The sequence below is a fragment of the Saccopteryx bilineata genome, chromosome 8 (genome assembly GCF_036850765.1).
Source record: "Saccopteryx bilineata isolate mSacBil1 chromosome 8, mSacBil1_pri_phased_curated, whole genome shotgun sequence".
NCBI lineage: Eukaryota > Metazoa > Chordata > Mammalia > Chiroptera > Emballonuridae > Saccopteryx > Saccopteryx bilineata.
This window is the reverse complement of record NC_089497.1, coordinates 68,531,129-68,553,817: the sequence shown is the minus strand read 5'-3', so window position 1 is coordinate 68,553,817 and position 22,689 is coordinate 68,531,129. Positions and strand designations below refer to the sequence as shown.

General features: G+C 43.1%; 1 protein-coding gene and 1 non-coding gene across 8 annotated transcripts in view; one reads left to right on the top strand and one right to left on the bottom strand.

The window, feature by feature from the left end:
- Positions 1–22,689, top strand: part of MAP3K13 (mitogen-activated protein kinase kinase kinase 13) — a 182,495-nt gene that overhangs the window by 155,876 nt on the left and 3,930 nt on the right. For all 7 annotated transcript variants that reach the window (XM_066240640.1, XM_066240642.1, XM_066240644.1 and 4 more), the window contains exons 5-13: positions 2,277–2,435; positions 4,467–4,625; positions 5,017–5,125; positions 12,439–12,548; positions 13,275–13,391; positions 14,284–14,421; positions 15,807–16,572; positions 19,145–19,215; positions 21,550–21,847. In XM_066240640.1, the coding sequence (XP_066096737.1) occupies positions 2,277–2,435; positions 4,467–4,625; positions 5,017–5,125; positions 12,439–12,548; positions 13,275–13,391; positions 14,284–14,421; positions 15,807–16,572; positions 19,145–19,215; positions 21,550–21,847 (1,927 nt within the window). The remainder of the gene's footprint in view (positions 1–2,276; positions 2,436–4,466; positions 4,626–5,016; positions 5,126–12,438; positions 12,549–13,274; positions 13,392–14,283; positions 14,422–15,806; positions 16,573–19,144; positions 19,216–21,549; positions 21,848–22,689) is intronic.
- On the bottom strand, positions 17,101–17,230 carry LOC136312404 (small nucleolar RNA SNORA33). Its single transcript, XR_010726990.1, has one exon. It is a non-coding gene; the product is annotated as a small nucleolar RNA SNORA33 (small nucleolar RNA).

The following is a 22,689-nucleotide window of genomic DNA, read 5'->3' as shown; positions in this document are numbered from 1 at the left end:
GTGGGATAGATGTGACAAGTATCATATTCTTATTTTATATAAGAGAAAGTAGGGCTCAGAGCCCAAAGCCATGGAGCTAGGACTTGAACCCAGAACTTTTGGACCAAAGACCACTGCTTCCTACATCATCGTGTGAAGGTGAGGGATTCACAGGGGATCTTACCTCTGCTCCATGGAAGTTACAAATCAGTCCTTGATTATAAACTTCAAAGGAGCTCTTAATTATCACCATAGTTCTCAACCACATGTATTACAATCGTAAGCTCATTGAACAAGCTCCTTTTGCTTTACTGCAGATAACTTTATTATGTCATGTCCGTTCCTTCTGTCTACATTCTCAGCTCAGCCTGTTGCTTTTGTCATCTGCTACTTACACAGAAAATACTTGCCTGAGGCCTCTCTAAGTGGGCTTCTTTTGAATCACCTTATTCTCCATGAGAATTAATTTTATAGGAAGAAGTCAAAAAATTTTAGAATACATAAAAATCACACACTTCTGTCATTTAAAGATTAGAATCAGTTGGTTGCCCAGTAAGCTTTTCCTTCTGTTATTAGTACCATCCCGATCCCCTGGCAGCCGTGGCCTCTTTGGGTTCCAGGCTGACTTTGAAAGATCAAAGATCAATCTGGCTTTGTTGTGAAGAGAGATTTTACTGCCCACCATAAATCTTCAGGGTGTGTGACCTTTGTCTCAGAGAAGATTTCACGGAAGTGTCAACATCATGTCTTCTCTAGTACCCTCCCGTGTCGAGCTCCTCTTGTCATGCCAACAGAGCCCTTACAGAGCAGTACAAAAGAGACAGAAGGGGAAGTTTCTAGTGTTTTTCCTTCTGGGGCTTATCACCCTTTCTGACTTCATGGTTTACGATACCATCAATTCTCCAATGATCTCAAATAGCCCGTGATATTTTAAATCCTTATGCATTTTCACCAAGACTAACACCATTAAATCAAAATTCCTAAATTATGTGAATTTTAATATCAGGTGCAAAACCAGGGCTTGGATGTGGATGAAGGTATTCTAAAGCAATTGTAAGCACTGAGCTGTTTGGTAAAGAGAGAGCTATGTGGCATTGCAGCAGAGGGGGGCAAATATGAAGTCTTCAGTTCAAACAGAAAGGAGGAGATAGACTGAGAAGTTTCCTTTTTTCCCACCATCTTGATTTTGGTACTATTAGAGTATTAAGCCTTCTTATTGTTAAAAATAGGACTCTACACCATTAAGCCTCTGAATCCCTAACTCATTGACATTCTGAAGTTCTAAACAGACTATTTCAAGTAAACTCAGTCTAGTGTGTGAGGATGTTAATATGTTGGATTTAACTGGTACTAGATTGTGTTCATCTTTAAAGCTAGCAAAAGCAGTTTGCCCCAGGTCACATTTCAGATACCGGTAACTACCATGGAAGTTAAAACATGAGTTGTATAGAATCCACTTAAGCTTAAATTTATTCCTGCTTTTCCTCATCAACATTAGTGGAATCCCAAGATATTTATCAGCCTTTTAATGTAATGAGTCTCTAGTGTCATGATCCCATGTGTGATTTTAGTTTAGTGCCATCATTTAAACAGTGTTTTAAAAGAAGTGGGATTTTTTTAGTGGGTTATCTAAGACTGGCAGGGTGGACACCAATATTAATTGAGCATGGGTGCTTTCCTTATTTAATTCAAACAAAAATTCTATGAGGTCATTAATACAGGCCCATTATCCCTTATCCAAAACTCTTGGAGTAGGATGATTTCAGAGAGGTAACGGTGCATTTACCTTACAACCCTAGCGAAGACTGGGGCAGCACCCAGTCATCAGCCACATTCATAGCAGATTTGTTATTAATAAATTGTGTAGCAAATCCTGTGATAGTCACATAAAGTGGAATAAAGTGAGTCTGCTGTATATATATCTGAAAAAAATAGTTATACACCATTTTCAGCTTTTTGCACCTTTGAGTTGTGGATAAGATAGTGTGAACTGAATTGTCTCCATCCTCCGGGTGAGAAAGCTGGCGTAGAAGAATTAAGAAAGTTGGCAAAGCTCACACAGTGGTGGAGGTGGACAAAACCAGGTGGAAAAACCCACTAGGCTCTGCTGCCTCGTGAGTAGAATGGTGCAGTCTCTGGTGTATCATTAGTGTCCTAGTAATTCTGGAATTAGTAAACTGAGTCAACAAGGTCGAGGGCAGCAAACTCTTCATGTGCCGATTTGAGACATGCTTTTTCATGAGTGGTGGTTTCATCATGTTTACTAATGATCTGGGTGTTCTCATTTCTTTTTAAAGTGTTTTAGTGACTCACACAGACGCAGTAAAAATTTCAGATTTTGGTACATCTAAGGAACTCAGCGATAAAAGTACCAAGATGTCCTTCGCTGGCACAGTCGCGTGGATGGCGCCAGAGGTGATACGGAATGAACCTGTCTCTGAAAAAGTTGATATATGGTGAGTTTCACCACTGTGCCAACCAGAATGCCTGTACTCACTTCCACCCACTAGCATTTTCCTTCATCAACACTTCGACTTTCCCAAAGTCTGCCTTAGTGTTCTTCTGGTTGACTGCAGGCTCATGTTAGCTGAGTTGCCCCAGTGCAATAATATATGGTAAGAAGGACTGGGATAGGAATTAGGGTAACTGTCCTTTCAGAAAATCTTTGGTTCTTAGAACCTTCAGAGAATATACTCAACCTTCTAGAAAATGGAAAGTTTACTTTAAATAACCATTTAGTATAAAAGTCTTCCTGAAACAAGTTACATAATTCTCAGCTTCTTAAATAAAATACTTTAAACAAAATTTACCTGTTCTTGGTGACTCAGGCCATCGTACTATGTATCAGTGATCTACTGATGTGATATACTTCTGTGCTTTAGACCTACTTGAGTTCTACAGGGCTGTTTGTCTTTTTATGAAGCAGCCCTGTGGGCTACACTATTTTGTTGTTGTTGGCCTTTTAAAAAAATTTTTATCAATTTCCTCTAAGTCTTTGCTGTTAACAGTGTATTTCCCTGTAGTTGCTTTTCTTCCATTCTTAAAATTGACTACTAATAACTTTTAGGCTTAAAACCAAAATAACAGCATATATTAAAATTGCATATAACACCAGAGTAAATAAGATAAAGAAGAAATGTGGGATCACTTGTAATTTGGGTAATTATTATAAACATGTCCTTCTCAGAGATTATACCAATTTATGTTTCCAACAGAAATGTATAAAAATATCTTCTCAGTTTTACCAACAAAGTTAAACTTTTGGATTTTTGCCAACCATGTAGGTTTAAAAAAAGTATCTTTGGTGCAATTTTAATTTGCATTTCTCTTATAAATAAGGTTGTACATTTTTTCATGTTTACAAACCATTTGTAATTTATTTGTGAACTATTCTGATTCTTTGCTAAGCTTTCTGATCTTTATTATTATCAATTTATAAGAATATTTTATATATTAAGATTAGCCTTTTGTGTATATGAATTACAGATACTTTTCACATTTTGTTATTTTCCACATATTGCTTATGGTGGAATTTGTTACCTCGGCTTGGATCTCCGTGCCACAGCCTGGTTCGGCCGTTTGTGCCGTGGCCTGGATCTATTCACCGCCTTTGCCTGCCTTAGTTTCTATACTCTCAGTTCCCAGTGAAAGCAGCCCTGTTTAGGTTAGTGAGGAAGGCAGAGCATTTCTTACTCCCTGTTTCCTTCGGGGTTTGATGATATATTTAGCCAATTTTTCGCTCGACCATACCTTCGGGTGTATTGTGAAACATCTGGAGGCTCCAAGGATAGGTTTTTCTGTTTCTGGTTGAAGATCTTGTTGAGTTTTGGGGGAGATTTATCAGTATCACTTCCTACCGCACCATTACTCTGACATCATCCCTGGAATTTGTTTCTATGCTAGATTTTCTTTTTCATCATTCTCTCCCTTTATGGCTCTGAATTTCATAATTAGAAAAGCCTTCACCACTCTAAGATTTTTTTTTAATTTCCCATGTAGTCTTTCAGGATTTTTATGGTTTCATTTTTTATATTTAAATCTTCGATTCATTAAGAATTAATCTTTATGTATAATGAAGTATAAATTTAATTTTCTCTCCAGTTGTCCCAACAGCATTTATTTATTTCTTTATATTTTTTCAATTGAATAATTAATTTTTCCCCACTGGTTTGAGATGCCAATTTTATCATATATGAAATTCCTATATGTATTTGGTCTATTTCTGGAACTCTGTTCCATTCCATTAGTCTGGCTGTCTATGCACCGGAGTTAATTACCAAAGCTTTGTAAAGTGTCTTCCTATCTGGTAGTGTTGGGTACCCCTCACTGACTTTCTTCTTTAGAGTTTTCCTGGCCGTTTCCATTTTTGTTGTAGCAGTATTAGAATTTTAAAACTGGTACACATTTGGTTAAAAATTAATGAAGAGCTAAAATACAAATCAGTCTTTCTGAACTGTCTTCTGTACATGTTCCTGGTCCTGCTGCAGGTCTTTTGGAGTGGTGCTTTGGGAACTGCTGACAGGGGAGATCCCTTACAAAGATGTAGACTCTTCAGCCATTATTTGGGGTGTTGGAAGCAATAGCCTCCACCTTCCAGTTCCTTCCACTTGCCCTGATGGATTCAAAATCCTCATGAAACAGACATGGTAAGAAATATATTTCTCCTAATATCCTTTTACCTTCTTCCTCAACACCATATTTACAACTTCTCTAAAACTACAGGGAAGTCTCTCGTATGTATTAGGAGTGTCTTACCTGGTAGTATAAACACTAGAGCCTTGGGACTATTTACAAACAAAGAATTTAGTACATCTTGAAGTAATAGGCCTTAGTAAATGATAGTCTTATTACTTTACCAGTCCTAAGGGATCACTATCAAACAGGTCACTGATCCTAGAGATTGGTTTTCCATCAACACTGCCTGAGATATAGCCATGCATGGAGTCAAAATGTCTTTTTTTTCATAAAGTAGAACAAAATCTTTATCTTCCTGGACATAACTCCTGAAATGCACAAGCTGCCCTTTTTTACTTTTAGGCAAAGTAAACCTCGCAACCGACCTTCTTTTCGGCAGACACTCATGCATTTAGACATCGCATCAGCAGACGTCCTTGCCACCCCGCAAGAAACTTACTTCAAGTCCCAGGTAAGTCAGGAAGCTTTCTGCCAGGTGCTACTGGATAGATAGACAGGGAACTCTCAGTGAGAGCAAGTCATTCTTTAAAAAAGCCCGTTCTGATTCTTATAACAATTGTATCATTCCATCTCTGTGAAACATTAACTATAAAACCTTATACATTTGACATTTTTGGATTTTTTAAGCACGTCTATTATTATCTCAATTGAAAAGAACATGTATCAGAATCTGATCTTCATAGCAGGTTCTCGTAAAACTGTTGAAAAGAAAAAGATGATATGAGAGCTGTAATGTATATATATCCAAATTAGAATTACTGCTGAATTTCATGAAAGTATTACTATCTTTGTAGTAGAAAAGCTAAAGTACAGAGGAGAGGAGTTAAATACCAGAAAGAGCCCAGGATAGAATGAGGCCCAGAGAGAACCTTTCCTTTAACTTTATAAGTCACTTAGTAGCAGCAAATACAATATAATTTAATGTAGCCGTTAGCTCTTACTGCATTACAAGCCATTTCAAAATTTGTGAAACAATACACTTTTGTTTAGCTCACGATTTTGTGGGCTGGGAATTTGGGCTAGACAGCTCTGCTGCCTTTGACAGGTCAAACAGGCCTGCAGTCGGTTGACAGGTCGGATGGGAGGCTGGCAGGTCCCAGATGGCCTCGTTCACAAGTCTGGCAACTGGTTGACTATTAGTTGGAGCACCCCAGTTTTTCTCCACATGGCCTCTTCCCTTGCAGCAGGCTAGCTTGGGCTTGTTCACATAGTGTTCTCAGGGTGACAGATGCAGCGAGAGAGCAAGCTCCAGGGTACAAGTGATTTTCAAGCCTGTGTATGCATCACGCATGCTAATGTCTCATCGGCCAAAGCCAGTCACAGGCAACCCCAGACGGAGAAATAGACGTCACCTCTTGATGAGAGAATAATCTGCCATAGCACATTGGAAAGGCATGGGTGCAGAGAGAGAGAGGAATTTGTGACTATTAAGTTAAAATTTTGTAAATGTCACAAGGACTGGTGGTCCAGCCGCTATCAGTATGGATAGGGAGTGGTGGCAGATAAATGTACATGAGGTCCTTCTCCCTACCAGAGCGAGGCAATAGCAAAAGGAGTAAAATGGGATGAAGCTATGGCTTTCAAAATAAATGTGATGATCCTAAATGCTGGCTTTATGCCTGCAGGATTTCACAGCAGTATTGCTTTCTCTCTCATGTAACTGTGCTTCTAAGTGAATTTTTTTTTTTTTGTATTTTTCTGAAGCTGGAAATGGGGAGGCAGTCAGACAGACTCCCGCATGCGCCCAACCGGGATCCACCTGGCATGCCCACCAGGGGGCGATGCTCTGCCCATCCCGGGTGTCGCTCTGCCGCGACCAGAGCCACTCTAGCGCCTGGGGCAGAGGCCATGGAGCCATCCCCAGCATCCAGGCCATCTTTTGCTCCAATGGAGCCTCGGCTGCAGGAGGGGAAGAGAGAGACAGAGAGGAAGGAGGGGGGGAGGGGGGGAGAAGCAGATGGGCACTTCTCCTGTGTGCCCTGGCCGGGAATTGAACCCGGGACTTCCACACGCCAGGCCGACGCTCTACCACTGAGCCAACTGGCCAGGGCCCTAAGTGAATTTTTGTAAGATGAATTCCATCTCCACAGTATTTTCCAGTATCATTTCAAAGATTTACTCTCAGAGAAGATATTTTATTACCAGTTGGTGTTTCAGTCTACTCCTCAGAGCCTCGCATCTGCAGAGGGTGATGAGTTTACCTACCAGGGAAGTGTATGTTGAGAGAGTACTGGATGGGAGGGGCCGTCCAAGGAGTTAAACAGGTCCTCCAATAGCTTTACTATCTGCCCCAACCCCAGGCTCAGAGTATGTGCTTCTCAGGCTGCTGATGAACACCGAGAATCTATGCCCATCAGACATTGAGGATATCTTAATAAAGCCCCAGGGTTTAGGAGTTCCTAAGGAACAATGAATCAGAGATTCTTAGCCTGTTTCCCAAAGATCCAACACACTTTCTGTAAGCCACAAACTTAGCTCTCTCCCCAACCATGTCTTTAAATGTTTAGTTAGACTTGCCTCTCTAAATTTTTAGTGTTTCTGAGGAATTACTATGTAAGTAAAGTGCTTGATCTTACAGAAGAGTATGTAGGAGGTTGACTTAATATCATTTCCTATGCTCTTCAATATGCATTCCGATAAACTCCTTTAGAACTATGAAAATTATTGCCTGTCTAGTCAAATACAGGGAGGTCTGGGGCACTGGAGCAGTCATTGGCCAAATAGCTTCTGTTATATTCAGGAAAAAAAAAAGGCCTTTTGTGAAGTGAAAAAGAATAATAGTAAGTACTCTCTAGGCAATCTTTCAAACTGTAAGGTATGGTGGCAATCACAGCTTTGCTTCCTTTACAGTAAAACTACATACCACAATTCTGAAAATCACTTTCAGTGAGTGTGCTAAGTCACAAGCTGTTGAGACAGTATAACTGTATATACTTGAAAAACTTCAAGTTCTAAGCTGATTTTACTTGAGTGTTTCAGAATATCACTTCTTAGCCAGTACAACATATTCTGAGCCCCACCCATATACAAAGCTCTGTATAGTGCAACTAAGCACCAATAGTATCCTTACTTATACAAACTCACTTTTATCAATACATGCAGTGCTAAAATTCAAATAAAAAAGAAATGGTTCTTTTGGAGCAAGAATATGAAAGGGAGAGGAAGGAGATAGAAGGGAAGGAAGAGAGGAAAACTTTAGTATGTTGGACACCTTTTATTTATTTATTTATTCATTCATTCATTCATTCATTCATTCATTCATTCATTTAGTGAGAGAGAGACAGAGAGGGGGACATATTGGGAAAGACAAACAGGAAGGGAAAGAGATGAGAAGCATCAATTCTTTGTTATGGCTGCTTAGTTGTTCATTGATTGCCTTCTCATATGGCCTTGACTGAGGGTATTACAGCAGAGCAAGTGACCCCTTGCTCAAGCCAGCGACCATGGCTCAAGCCTGATGAGCCTGCACTGAAGCCGGCAACCTTGGGGTTTCAAACCTGGGTCCTCTGCGTCCCAGTCTAATGCTGTATCCACTCACTGCACCACCACCTGGTCAGGCAACACTGGACATTGTAATGCTGTTGGTGGGCAGACAGTAGAGAACATGCAGAGCCGGAAAGTGTTGGGACATAACCATTTATTGGAGGCTCGCAAAGTCAGGTGAGCAAATAAACAATAAAAGTGAAAGAGCTAATAAACAAAGGAAAATCTGCTATTCGCAGTAAGGGCAAGGGAGCAAGGAAAACCGCACCTCACAGTGGCGGGAGAGCCATCTGGGAGAATCGCCACCCAGGGGAAGCACCCATAGCCTTATACAGGCTATGCCCACGTGCCTCTGCCACGTGCTCACGCACTAATCAAGCAAAGTGCTTGCAGCCAGTAAACCCGCGAGCAAGCCTAACACATTGCCCCACAGGGTGCAAGAGCTTCAGTTCTACTGATTGAATAACTGGAAGGCAGAGAAGGCAAAAACCTAAACATTATGGCCTTTCCGAGGCCTGATGTGGGACATGAAGACCCATTAATAGCGATAACCCAAGCTTCACTGCAATTTTTCCTTACCTGCTTACACAGGACATAAGTTCCTTGTGAAGCAACCCTGCCTCCTTCCTCCCACTCTCCACATGCATTTTGGGGGAAATCCCTATAAAAAGTAAGGTCTCAAATAGCCTCAAAATAACAACATCTGCTCTGCTTTCCAATGACTGGCTAGACACAGCGGTCTCCCGCCTGGCATCTGCTGGGTGGTACTTTGTTGGCTAGCACTATTTTCTTCTAAAAGACCATAGTCCTTGCCTGACCAGGCGGTGGCGCAGTGGATAGAGCGTCGGACTGGGATGCAGAGGACCCAGGTTCGAGACCCTGAGGTCGCCAACTTGAGCATGGGCTCATCTGGCTTGAGTGAAAGCCCTCCAGCTTGAATCCAAGGGCGCTGGCTCCAGAAGGGGTTACTCGGTCTGCTGAAGGCCCGCGGTCAAGGCACATATGAGAAAGCAATCAATGAACAACTAAGGTGTTGCAACGCGCAACACAAAAACTAACGATTGATGCTTCTCATCTCTCTCCGTTCCTGTCTGTCTGTCCCTGTCTATCCCTCTCTCTGACTCACTCTCTGTCTCTGTAAAATAAAAATAAAAAAAATAAAAAAAAGACCATAGTCCTTGAGGTCGCCAGTTCGAAACCCTGGGCTTGCCTGGTCAAGGCACATATGGGAGTTGATGCTTCCAGCTCCTGCCCCCTTCTCTCTCTCTGTCTCTCTCTCCTCTTTCTCTCTCCTCTCTAAAATGAATAAAAATAAATAAATAAATAGAAAATAAAAGACCAGAGTCCCCCGCTGGCGTCCCCTGGGTGCTGCCGTGTCCTTGAGGCACTGCTGTTATCCACTGGGAGCCACTTCTTGCTGCAACTGAAGCTCTGGGCCTCACAGGGTTCCGAAGCTGCACATTGTTCTGTTTACACAATGAACTCGACCTTTCTTCGTTGAGTTACACCTTATTAAAAGTGAGAGCAGTGCTGGTTGTGGCAGTATTTCACAGGTGTTTGAGTGAAACACTGGAAAATGCCTATGACGGTGACTTTGTCAGGGTCGAGTTTGTGCAGGACTCCTCCGTCCTGCCTGTTTTCTCTCAGAGGCCCATCAGTCTCTGTGCAAATTGGTTTCAGATATGCCCACGCATTTCTGAATGGCAGGTTAAATGCCACTGGAACTGCTATTACATAAAGACTCCAAGTGTATGTGATGGAACGCCAGTTACCATCTACCAGTAAAGGATGCCTTTGGGGAAAACGTTATTAATCAGTACCTGCTATTTTCCCCACACCCCATGTTCCTTCTTCTCAGGAGGGAACTTCTTTTTGGAAATTCACTTTCTTATGGTTTTCATCATCAGAAGATTCTCTTGAAGTTTCCCAAACCCATAAGCTAAATATCAGGAGGTTTATTTCCTCCAAAATTAATGAAAAAAAAAAATCTGTGACATCTGATTCCCCACCACTAGAGGGAGGTATTCCTTTTCCTGATTCCTTTAGGTATTATACTGGAATCCAATGACACGGTTTTGTACAAAAGAAGGCACTTTAAGACCTAAATTTGACCCTGCTCCTTATTCTTTTCTGTTCTGACAACTCTTTATTGTAAATCTTTGGCCTCTTAAAGCTCAATACACTTCCTACTTCATGACTTTGATCTGATGGTCGAAAGAACAGCATTACCTGGGGCTCAACCAAACCTGTACTTACTGCTTAGATACTGTCAAAGACTGTTACCAAACAATGGACAGCACATTCTGGATCTTGGCTTTCTAATGGTGTTGTTTGGAAGGTTTGGTGCCCTAAAGTCAACTGACTGACAGAGATCTTTCTCCAATGGTCAGTCAACAGATACATACAAACACCCCCCCACACACACACACATAGCATATTATAAATGAATAAGCAGGATAATCACTTCCTAAGTAATTATAATTTCCTGGCCAGTTGGCTCAGTAGTAGAGCATTGGCCCAGCGTGTGAAAGTCCCAGGTTTGATTCCCAGTCAGGGCATACAGGAGAAGTGCCCATCTGCTTCTCCCCCTCTCCTTCCTCTCTGTCTTTCTCTTCCCCTCCCACAGCCAAAGCTCCATTGGAGCAAAGTTGGCCTAGGCACTGAGGATGGCTCCATGGCCTCCACCTCAGCCACAAGAATGGCTCCAGCTACAATGGAGCATCGCCCCCTGGTGGGCATGCCAGGTAGCTCCCGGTCAGGTGCATGTAGGAGTCTGCTTACTTTTGAAAAATACAAATAAATAAATAAATGAGAAATGGCAAATTTGGGGAGAAACCTGTAATTTCACAATAACCTAATTGTAATTTTTCTTCCATGATCTAGAAAGATCATTGTTAACATGAATCTAACAATAATAAAATGGCTCTGGAGAAAGATTATACAATTATTCAATAGAAACATTTAATGACACCTGTAACCTTCACTGAAAATCATCTTAATCTCATTAACTTCCTGGGATGATATTCTATACATAATTTGAGGAAACATATTCTTTAGTTGTTTTTCTAGAAACTGCTTAGACTATATTCCAGCAGAGGTTTTCCTGACCCCTAAAATTTAGATAAAATTGGTTTGAAATTCCATGCCCTGTGGAAAGACCAATGTCCAAATACTCCTGTGAATTTCTGGAGATCTATAATTTTATGGCCACTCTGGCTCTGCCTTCCTAAAATTCTTGGCCCCATCTCTGCCATGTTGTGATTGTTCCTTTAACTTTGTCCTGTTATTGGCCCAAACATGAAGTTCAGCACCTTTCCTTGATCTCTAAGAAAACAAAAACACTCAGCCAAAGTCAGAGTGAATGTCAAGAGACTTTACTAAAGGTTTGGGAAATTAGAGGAGGCTGACATTTTGAACAACTTAAATCACATATTAGACATCCATTTCTGTCTTGAAAATTTCATCAGCTTACTAAATTGTTTGGGCATACTACAGTGGTACCTTGAGATACAAACAGACCAACATACAAATTTTTTAAGATATGAGCTGCGACTCAGTTCGTATTTTTGTTCGAGATCCGAGTGAAATCCTGAGATACGAGTCATGATTCGGGAAGCTGCTGCTAGTTGGCGTGTTGGCACATGGGTCCAGTATTGGCAGTTTGATATACGAGTTGACTGACTTACGAGCTCAGTTACAGAATGAATTAAATTCGTATCTCAAGGTACCACTGTATTTTTCTTTCCCCTCTTCCTCTCTTCTTCTGTCCATTCCCTCACTCCCAAGTTCCTGTATAATTCTCTGTATTTTAATTCTGATTCCTGCTGTTCTTGCCTCTTGGGTCTTCTACTCCAAATACTTTTTCAAGATATTTTCATACATAAAACCTAAGAGGAATGCTGGTGCCAGTGTGAAGATGATCATATTCTCGCCGACATCCTTGTACCGTATGGTTATCAGAGCTAGTCTTTCTGGCCGGGCTCTCTCAGCCACCATCTTGACTTGCAGAGCTAGTGTGCTAGCTGTGATGTTTCTGGTAGCCTATCCTGCAAAGAAACTGGAAAAGGGAGATAGCATTGCATGTTGGACTAAATACAAAAAATGGGGTGAGGTGTAGGGTGGAGACACATTTTCATGAGTTATTTTGCTATCAACTAATATTAACTGAACATTATTCTGTGAACTTCTTCAGGAAAAGCATGCAGGAAAAAAATCTTGTACAAGATCCTAAGTCTGTATCACGAATTGAGTATTAACAAAGTCTAATTTGTCCTCACTCAGGCTGAATGGAGAGAAGAAGTTAAAAAGCATTTTGAGAAGATCAAAAGTGAAGGAACCTGTATACACCGCTTAGATGAAGAGCTGATCAAAAGGCGCAGAGAAGAGCTCAGGTGAGCGATCTCTCCTGCACCTCGTCTCGTCCCCAGGTCTTCAGATATTAGCAGGAACTCTGTGTGGCTCACCATTGCACTTCCTACACATCTTTCACTGTGCTATTTATTGTGATTCTCTTCAAATTTGCCCCTAAAACCTAGACCTCCTTTATATCACTGTCTTATCTTCTCCCCCCAACTCTTATCTTCCTTTATTATATCTCTGCAACAGAGATTCCTGGAGAAATGCTATTTGTCCATTCAGCCCCTGTCCTAGGGACATGGAAGTCAGACATTTATGAGATATAGTCCCTAGTTTCAAGATGCTTATAATATTTTAAGGGATACAAGACAGGTTCATGGATAACAACTATAATTAGATAGGATTTGTGCTGTGGACAAGTACAAACAAGTGATAATGGTGTCAGCTCTAACTGCCTATTTCCATTAACATAAGAAATTGCCAACACTACCCAAAGGCTACAAATTATATACAAATCACATTCACATTTTATCTGTGGTCCTCTTGGCCATTCTGTATGGCTGGCCCTGGCCCTAAGGATAAACCAGTGGGATCCCACTGCACCTTGGCTGATTCATTGCATTGGACAAGGGAGCCTTTAATTTAGAGAGCCCTTGGGCAAATCCTTTTGAGATAAACCATCCTGGTTCTCATTTCATTAGAGCTGATTTTTGTTCTCCCCTCGTTAGTCAATTACATTGATCCTGTGTTTTCTTTGATAGGCATGCTTTGGATATTCGTGAACACTATGAGAGAAAACTTGAGCGGGCCAATAATTTATACATGGAGCTGAGCGCCATCATGCTGCAGCTGGAAGTGCGGGAGAAGGAGCTCGTTAAGTGTGTATCCAGACTGCACCTGCCCTAGAGATGTAGTGTCTCCATCAGCAGCAATGTGCTGCTCTTCCATGTTACTGCTACTCAGAACTGGCAGATATTTTATTCATCTACTCAACAGTCCTCCGGGGACATTTTCTGTGCAGGTCCCTGCCCATGGGGAGGTTTACAGTTGAGTGGAGTTGCTCCAGAGCTGGTTCTAGAGGAACGTGCACTTGAAAGATATTTGCAACTTCACCCGCAGAACAGCTCAGAGAAGGGGTCCTCATCTCATGAAGAGCTATGTTGAGGGTGGGGTCTTAGTGCCCTCTGGGGAAGTGAGGTGGCTTCTGCAAGGGGTTTAAGGTTTTCCTGAGAATAGCAAGAAAATCCTGGGGTCCTGACCAAAACAACAGCTACTGAAATAAGTAGAATTCTATCATTGCATTATATCTCTCATGAGGTGTATTAGGGAAGGGGAGGTCAGTGTCTGAGTTCACCTGTGAGCTCAAGGAAAAACTGAAGTCGGGTCAGTTTGAATCTAATATCTTTTACCCCTTTTTACCTGAATAGCAGCTTGTTATTCAAACAGCCTGTACCTGGTAAGTGTGGCTAGAATCTGTGGGTGGGTTTAGCCTGTGAAACATTCTGCCCATCTTTTCTGTCTGCAGTGACTGAGATGGGCTTTTCTTTTATTAAAGATTTTATTTATTGATTTTAGAGAGAGGAGGGAGAGGGAAAGGCAGGAAGGTGGGGAAGAATGGAAAGCATTAACTCAAAGTGGTTGCTTCTTGTATGTGCCTTGACTGGGCAAGCCCGGGGATTTGAACCACTGACCTCAGCATTCCAGGACGACGCTTTATCCACTGCACCACCACAGGTCAGGCTGAGATGGGCTTTTTCCTTCATTGTGCAGACGTGAGCAGGCAGTGGAAAAGAAGTATCCTGGGACGTACAAGCGACACCCTGTTCGCCCAATAATCCACACCAACGCCATGGAGAAGCTCATGAAAAGGAAAGGCGTGCCTCACAAACCTGGGATGCAGACCAAACGGTGAGACCCTGGTGCTGACTGGATGTCCAGATAAATGGGAAGATATCCCCCTAAAAACACGTTATCAGATGATGGTGGGTGTGGCCACTCTACCTCACCATTAGCACACTTGCCTCTAGATAAAACAGAGTGGGGCCTGACCAGGCGGTGGTGCAGTGGATAGAGCATCAGACTGGGATGCAGAAGACCCAGGTTCGAGACCCTGAGGTCTCCAGCTTGAGCGCAGGCTCATCTGGTTTGAGCAAAAGCTCACCAGCTTGGACCCAAGGTCGCTGGCTCGAGCAAGGGATTGCTCAGTCTGCTGAAGGCCCGTGGTCAAGGCACATATGAGAAAGCAATCTGAACAACTAAGGTGTCGCAACAAAAAACTGATAATTGATGCTTCTCATCTCTCTCCGTTCCTGTCTGTCTGTCCCTATCTAAAAACATCTCTCTGACTCTCTCTCTCTGTCCCTGTAAAAAAAAAAAAAAAAAAAAAACCACGAGTGGGAACATGAGAGAAAGTGTATCATGGACCCTAGGAATCCATGCTTTAGTCTCTGAGGCATAGATGTTTATTATCTTAGCATGGAGTAGGGAAAAGAGAAATAAACCGGGGGCCAGACAGACCTGGACTGAAATCCTGGCTCTGCCAATTACGAGCCGTGTGATTGGGGCCGTGCCACTCACCCTCTTTCAACCCCAGGAGTAAAATGCTATAACTATAGCACATGCGATTTTCTTTTTTTTGACCCTTAATGCACAGAATTGGGCTAATTAGAATTCTTGATTTATGCAACCTTGGTCCACAATTGGCCCACTTTTACTTATTTATTTAGTTAGTTGAGTCCCTACTATGATCAAGAGTCTTTGTTAGTGTCCTTCACAGAAATGCAGAAGACACAGCCCCGCCCTCGAGAGGGCCGTGTCTAGACCGAACTCCCTGAACTCAGCCTCTGGCCTCATTAACCCGACCTTTCCATCTCTGGTGCCAGAACTCTTTCCTTTGTGATTCCCTTGTAGGATCTATCCAGATCCATTGTTGGACAGATTTCTGATCATGGGCAAATGCCTATATGTTGGCATATTGGCCCCAAGCTGATAGCTAATACTATGAGGAAGAGATCAAGAAGCCTGTAGGGTCGAATTAGAATTTAAAGGGGATTGTGTACCTGGCCACAGGCACAGAATAAAATCCAGAAGGCACAAAGGGAATCCTCTGTGAGTAAACATCTAGGTTGTTTCTAAATTTCTGCTCTTTTGGGCAATACATTAATATAGTATCTTCAAACATACATTTTTGTGGCCATCCATTATCTCCCTGTATGAGACGGTGTACTTTAAGGCTTGGGATACAGTTCTACAAACTTTTATATGTTTAAAACTAAACCTGTCCTGTCCCCCAGGCCAGATCTGTTGAGGTCTGAAGGCATCCCCAGTATGGAGGTGGCTCCTGCTGCCTCCCCTCTGTCCGGAAGCCCCAGAATGTCCACCTCAAGCAGCAAGAGCCGATACCGAAGCAAACCGCGCCACCGCCGAGGCAACAGCAGAGGCAGCCACAGTGACTTTGCAGCTATCTTGAAAAACCAGCCAGCCCAGGAGAACTCTCCCCACCCTGCTTATCTACATCACGCTCAATCCCAGTACCTTTCTCTGCAGCCACACCAGCAGCCCCTTCCTGCCGCATCTCAGAGTCACCACCCCAGGCTCAACATGCACGGACAGGACATTGCGGCCTGTGCCAACAACCTGAGGTACTTTGGCCCGGCAGCAGCCCTGCGGAGCCCGCTCAGCAACCACGCTCAAAGACAGATGCCTGGCTCCAGCCCTGACCTCATCTCTACAGCCATGGCGGCCGACTGCTGGAGAGGCCCTGAGCCGGACAAGGGCCAGGCCGGCCCCTGGGGCTGTTGTCAGGCTGACCCTTACGACCCCTGCGTCCAGTGCAGGCCAGAACAGTGTGGGTCCTTAGATGTTCCCTTTGCTGAGCCGGTGGGGAGGAGCCCCGACCTTTACAAATCACCAGCACACAATCTCCTCTCAGAAAATGCCCAAGGTTCTGAGAAAATGGAAGAGAGTGAGTTCCACGGCTGTCGGTCGGCCTCGTCCCCTGGCGCCCCCCATCACACCACCCCGCCAGTGCTACCTCGGAAAACGCGGCCCCTTCAGAAGGTAGGTGGGGCGACAGTGGTGCGTGCCGCTGCCTTTGTAGAGTGGCAGAGCCTGTCATGTTCTGTGCATCATAAAACATGCATAAAACAGGTACCTTTTGTAAAAGGATGAGCTAACAAATGCACAAACAGAAGCTTCTTTTAAGTACTTTCTTTTCACTCTGCTCAAGTGATGGACTTAGAAAAACATTTTGAGAACTATTGAACCAGTGGACTGATGGAAATATACATCATTTATTAATAGATAACCAGCCATATATTAGGGACATATAATCACAGTAGTTTGGAAACCACTACTCTAGTCTAGTCCTGAGGGACATTGCAAGAAGGAAGGACCCCATTATAAAACAGGTTTGGTTCACACAGTATTCTCTTGTCACCTCAGGGAGATTCCTAGAGTACATTTACAAATCCCAGACTTTGAGATTTGTAGTAACCTCATTAATCCAGCATTTCCCTCACCGATTTGACCACACTGCCTTTTAAAATAATGTCAATTAACCCCCCATGAAACTAATTTCCTTTTTTTTCTTATAGCCATTTTCAGGGACCTTAATGACTTTAAATGTCTTTAAAGCTCATAACATGGCTTTACTATTGCCAGCTTTCTCCAGTGGAACTAATTTTCTTCACAATGTATTAAGGCCACATGATGGCCTTAATTAATAGCCATCATGAACTAGTGAGTTCTCAGTCATTGAAACCTGTTCCTTACTTCCTTGCTTACTGGCCATCTTGGGTCTCTTAGCTGAGGGGGCAGCCCACCAGTGTGGTTATGAGCATGAGCTTGGGAGTCAGATGGACATGAGTTCAAAGCCAGGCTCTTCCACTTAGTATCTCTATGAACCTTGGTGTCATTGTCTACGAAATGGGGCTAATAATAGTGGACCCTGCCTCATTGGTGGATATGAGGATTAGATGAATTAATACATATAAAGCATTTAGAACAAGGCCTGGTACGTAGCAATCTTCCAAAAATTGTGAGCTCATTTTGCTGATGAGTTAAAAATAAGGTTATGTATGAAAAGTATTTAGCACATGGTAGCTATCCACTCAATTCTAAGTATTGTTTCATAGCACCATCCTTATTCATCAGAAGTTTGGGTCTAAACTAAAATGTACATGAGAATGTACTGGTCAACTGGACCTCTAATAGGAAAGAAGTTGAAGCTGAGGACTGCTGCTCAGAACTGCATTTCGGCCCCCACAGAAAGTGCTACTGCTAAGTATTCCCAGAAATTAAATTGTGTTTCAGGCGGTACAATAGATTTAGGCTAATCCAGTCTCTGCTCCCCCACTCCTATGGCCAGTAACATGTATTTTTTTTGGCAGGGTGGGTAACAACTTTCTTGAGATGTAATTCATATACCATACAGTTTTCCTATTAAAGTGTACAGTTCAGCTCTTTTTATTCAGAGTTGCACAGCCATCACCACCCTTGGTGCAAAGCCTTGCACCCTTTAACAATCCCCCTTCCCCAGACCCCTCCCAAGTAACAAGTATCTTTGAACCATTCCAATGCCATTTTGGTACCTTCTAAGGGTCTGCAGGCCAAGGAGCACACACCTTATACATTTGATCTCATTAGAACCGCATTCCCAGAGGGCAGTTCAACTTCTCTCTACTGAGTTACACAACCGTGTGTACCCCTGGGCTGAAGAGCTCATCTCAGCAGTCAGGATATCTGCATCCCCGTCTTTCCCACTCAGAAAGCAGATCAGAATGCAAGCGGGTAAGACTGACCTTCAAAATAAATGATCCTCGATCTTTGGTAAAATTACTTGGACCCAACTGCCTACCTCACAAAGGATTGTAAGAATCAGCGCACCATGATGCTGTGGTTAAGGACAGTTGGTGTTAGTGTGGCTGTTCCTATGCACTTGAAGAGAAATGGAGTTGCCCTATGAGGGAAGATCACCTACTCAGGACACTTACCCAGCCTCCCAGATTGACCACAGAGCCCCAGCAATCATGAGGCCTCATGCTGACACAATAACATACTAAACACCTGCTCTGTGTGCAGCATTGTGTTAATGGTGGAGTGAGGGCTATAGTTCAATAAGATATGGTCTGACTCTCAAATAATATGTCTTAGTAGTGGAGATGATACAAGCATAATAAGTATAATATCAGTGGAAAAGTGGTACATAAAAGCAGGAAAAGTAGTTGGGCTTTGAACAATTGAAAGATTACTTGGTGGAGTCTCTGTGACAAAGCCTGGAACCACTAGTGGTAGTAATTACATGAGACTCCCCTAAAATCCAAGGCCTCTTCTCCAGTTTCCTCTGTCACTCACCTCTGACACTTTCACTGAGGCTTTGCCTCCCAGAGGACAAAGATAACATTTTATTCAGTTCTGTATGTCTTCCAGCAGCTAGTGCCAGGCCTGTCATCATGGACATCCAGGAAAAGTTGCTAAAAGAATAAATGAAAATAGATATGTTTAAAGATGACACTTAGCAAGCTACTACTCAATGCCTATTGATAAATGAATCTTTGTAAGGACTCAGTGTGTGTGTGTGTGTGACAGAGAGAGAGAGAGATAAAAACTCTTTTCTCCTTGTTTTCCTTAGAGTGGAGATGAGTCCTCCGAAGAGGAAGAAGGGGAAGTAGACAGTGAAGTTGAATTTCCCCGAAGACAGAGGTAAAACCATCACATACACAATTGCTTTCCGTGTAATCAAAGAAATCCTGAGTGTGCCACCCTTCCTGTTCAATTGCATGTCACTGTCTGCAGCCACCCTGTAAGGAAACTTGAACTCACTACTTCTGGTTTCCCACTGCCACATTTTGGCAACTGCCGATGCACAGCCAGTCCCAGGTTATCAGAATTCATTTCGTAGGGACTTCAAGATGAAGAGCATAAGTACAGATTCAGTTAAAACTGAGAATACAGTGGGCAGCTTATGAGGGAGGGCCATGTGTTTTATGGATATTTTATTGGTTTCTAGTGTACCTCCCTGAATTAGTTCGCTTGGGCTTCTATAACAAAATACCATAGACTGGTGGCTTAGACAACAGAAATTTCTTTCTCACAGTTCTGGGTGCTGGGAAGTACAAGATTAAAGATCCTGGTGAAAACTCTCTTCCTGGGTGCAGACAACAGCCTTCTTCCTGTGTCCTTATATGCTTAGAGGTGGGAGAATGAGAGGGAGAGAGAGAGAGAGGTATCTTCCTCTTTTTATAAAGCCACATTCTATAGGATTAGGGCCCCATACTTATGACCTCATTTAACCTAATTATCTCCTAATAACTCTATTTCCAGATTCAGTCACATTGGAGGTTAGAGATTCAACATATGAATTGGGGGAGGGAGGCACACAGTTCACTCCATAGCACTCCATGCCTTGGATTTTATGTCTCAAGTTGATTATAATTGAATTAGATTACTTGAGTCTTCTTCCTTCCACCCAGCCTCAGAAAGAGCTTCCTGTTTAGCCAGCAATATAGTAACTTTGCTTCTAGGATTAAAGAAAGACCACAACCCCCTACATCTAGAATAGAACTACTCCTATGTAAATGCAAGGAAGGTAGTGTTACCATTTTTGCTAGTAGGCATTTTGTTCTTGAATAGCAGAGCTCTGAGAATCCCTACAAGGCTGTGTACCTGCCTGGACACAGGAATTCCCTGCAAACCAAGGGACTGCAGGTCCTTTAGTAAACTGTATTTTGGGTCCCCACACTGTGCACAAAAGTGAAATCTGTTCTCATCTCTTGAGCTGTTCCTGCCGTGAAGCTACTGCTGTCTTATTGTCTGCTTGGACACAGTTCTCTCCTATGCAACCAGACTGAGCCTGAGTAAAATGTACTCATTCTATTGGCATCACAATGATGTTACTAGATTTTGTTTCTATGACACACCATGAACTCAGCCTACCTAATGGTTTCCCACCTTTCTTTTTTTTTTTTTGTTCTATGATGCAAATTATATTTGTTTTTTACCACATGTTTGCTTTCTATAATATTCTTCTCCCTGTCTCCCTAATGGATGACCAGCCTTGAGAACTTGTATGAGTCTTACCTTCACTTTCCTTTCCCATATTGGCTTTATTCATGTGACCTTGACCACCCCCAGCCCACCACTTGGCCTGGTCATCAGCCAGGCTCAGATCATATGCCATCAAAGTCACTTTGTACAAAGAAATGCAGAAAGATCAGACAGTGCCAGAGGGAAAGGCAGTCTCCTTTTATTATTTGTCCTGTTTTGTTTTTAAACTAGTAGAAGCTAACAGCATTCTTATTTACTAAGGTACTTGTAAACCATAGGAAAGAAGTGAGGAACTTCCACAAATTTTTCTCCCACTATTCCCCCACCCCCAAACTTTGTCTTACCAGAGCAAAACCCAGATGCTAATGGGAATGAGCCACTGAGTGGCTGGGCAGTGCCCACAGCTGCAGTGAATGTTCCTTCCAAGCTCACTGCTGCTGGGTAAGGGTTGACAGGGTGGTGAAGGTGCTCCTTCAGGGCTGCACTGCCGGCTGGGCGGAGGGGCAGGCAGAGAAGGACACTGAGTGGAGTGTGAACAGACTCACCCAAGCCACAGCCCTGCCTTTTCTGATGGTGTGGCCTTGAACAAGTCGTTTCCCTTCTCAGGTTCTAGTTTTCTGATCTAGAAAATGAGTTAGACCAATCTCCAAAGTCTCTTTCAGCCATGAGGATCTGGGATTCTGTGAATAAGAAGCAAAATCGCAATATGAACTTTTCCACACCTGCATAGGTGTGTGCAGTATGATGAGAATAGCTGATTTTTTTAAAAAAACAATGGTAGCCATCAGCTTTGAAGATGAGCCACATAAACATATAAAATTTCCCTCTCAGTTGCTTTCAAGTTAAATAGTATTAGCCTATCTGGATTTGACTTTCCCTAAAGGGCAGGAAAATATCTAGGTGACCTCTCACCAGGGCTACGATTCACAAACAAGGTAAGGAAAGTAGTTGTTCCTGTAATTAAGTTATTCTGGTTCTTTGTGGTTCTAGACCCCATCGCTGTATCAGAAGCTGCCAGTCATATTCAACCTTTAGCTCTGAGAATTTCTCTGTGTCTGATGGAGAGGAGGGAAATACCAGTGACCACTCAAACAGTCCCGATGAATTAGCTGATAAACTTGAAGACCGCCTGGCAGAGAAGCTAGATGACCTGTTGTCCCAGACTCCAGAGATTCCCATTGAGATATCCTCGCATTCCGATGGGCTCTCTGACAAAGAGTGTGCCGTGCGCCGCGTGAAGACGCAGATGTCTCTGGGCAAGCTGTGTGTGGAGGAACGTGGCTATGAGGTGGGGCCTCTTCCCTTCTCCTCTCATCACTGTCCCTACCTGTGGCTCTGTGGAGTTAAAACATGCTCAAGTCCCAAGGTCCTTTACAGTTATCATTTGGTATAGAAGATACAACAACTGTCCCTGGCCGGTTGGCTCAGTGGTAGAGTGTCGGCCTGGTGTGTGGATGTCTGGGATTCAATTCCTGGCCAGGGCACACAGGAGAAGCGTCCATCTGCTTCTCCACCCCTCCCCCCTCTCCTTTCTCTCTATCTCTCTCTTCCCCTCCCGCAGCCAAGGCTCCATTGGAGCAAAGTTGGCCAGGGCTCTGAGGATGGCTCCATGGCTTCTGCCTCGGGTGCTAGAATGGCTCTGGTTGCAGCAGAGTGACGCCCCAGATGGGCAGAGCATCACCCCCTAGTGGGCATGCCGGGTGGATCCCAGTCGGGATCCATGCGGGAGTCCGTCTCTCTGCCTCCCCACTTCTTACTTCATAAAACACACACACACACAAAAAGAAGATACAACAACTGCTTTCATGGAGTAAGTAAAAGTACATAGATAACACAGCTCCCAAAAATGAGGGTAGTTCTCCCAAATGAGGTACAAACATTGAACTGCTCGGGAACCCTTCGTTCCAAGATTTAACTCAGATCTCACCTCCTCCTGGCCCTGTCTCCCAGTCTGGGTGACGGTATGGGCCTCCCTCTCCCATGTCTCCACTATCCCTTGATGATGCTGTCATAGCACATGTCAGACTTTAGTTCATATTTGATACTGCCGTTCAAGAGGCAGGATAGCACAGTGGTTGAAATTGTGTACCCTGGAATCTGACTACCTAGATTCCTTTCCAACATCCCACA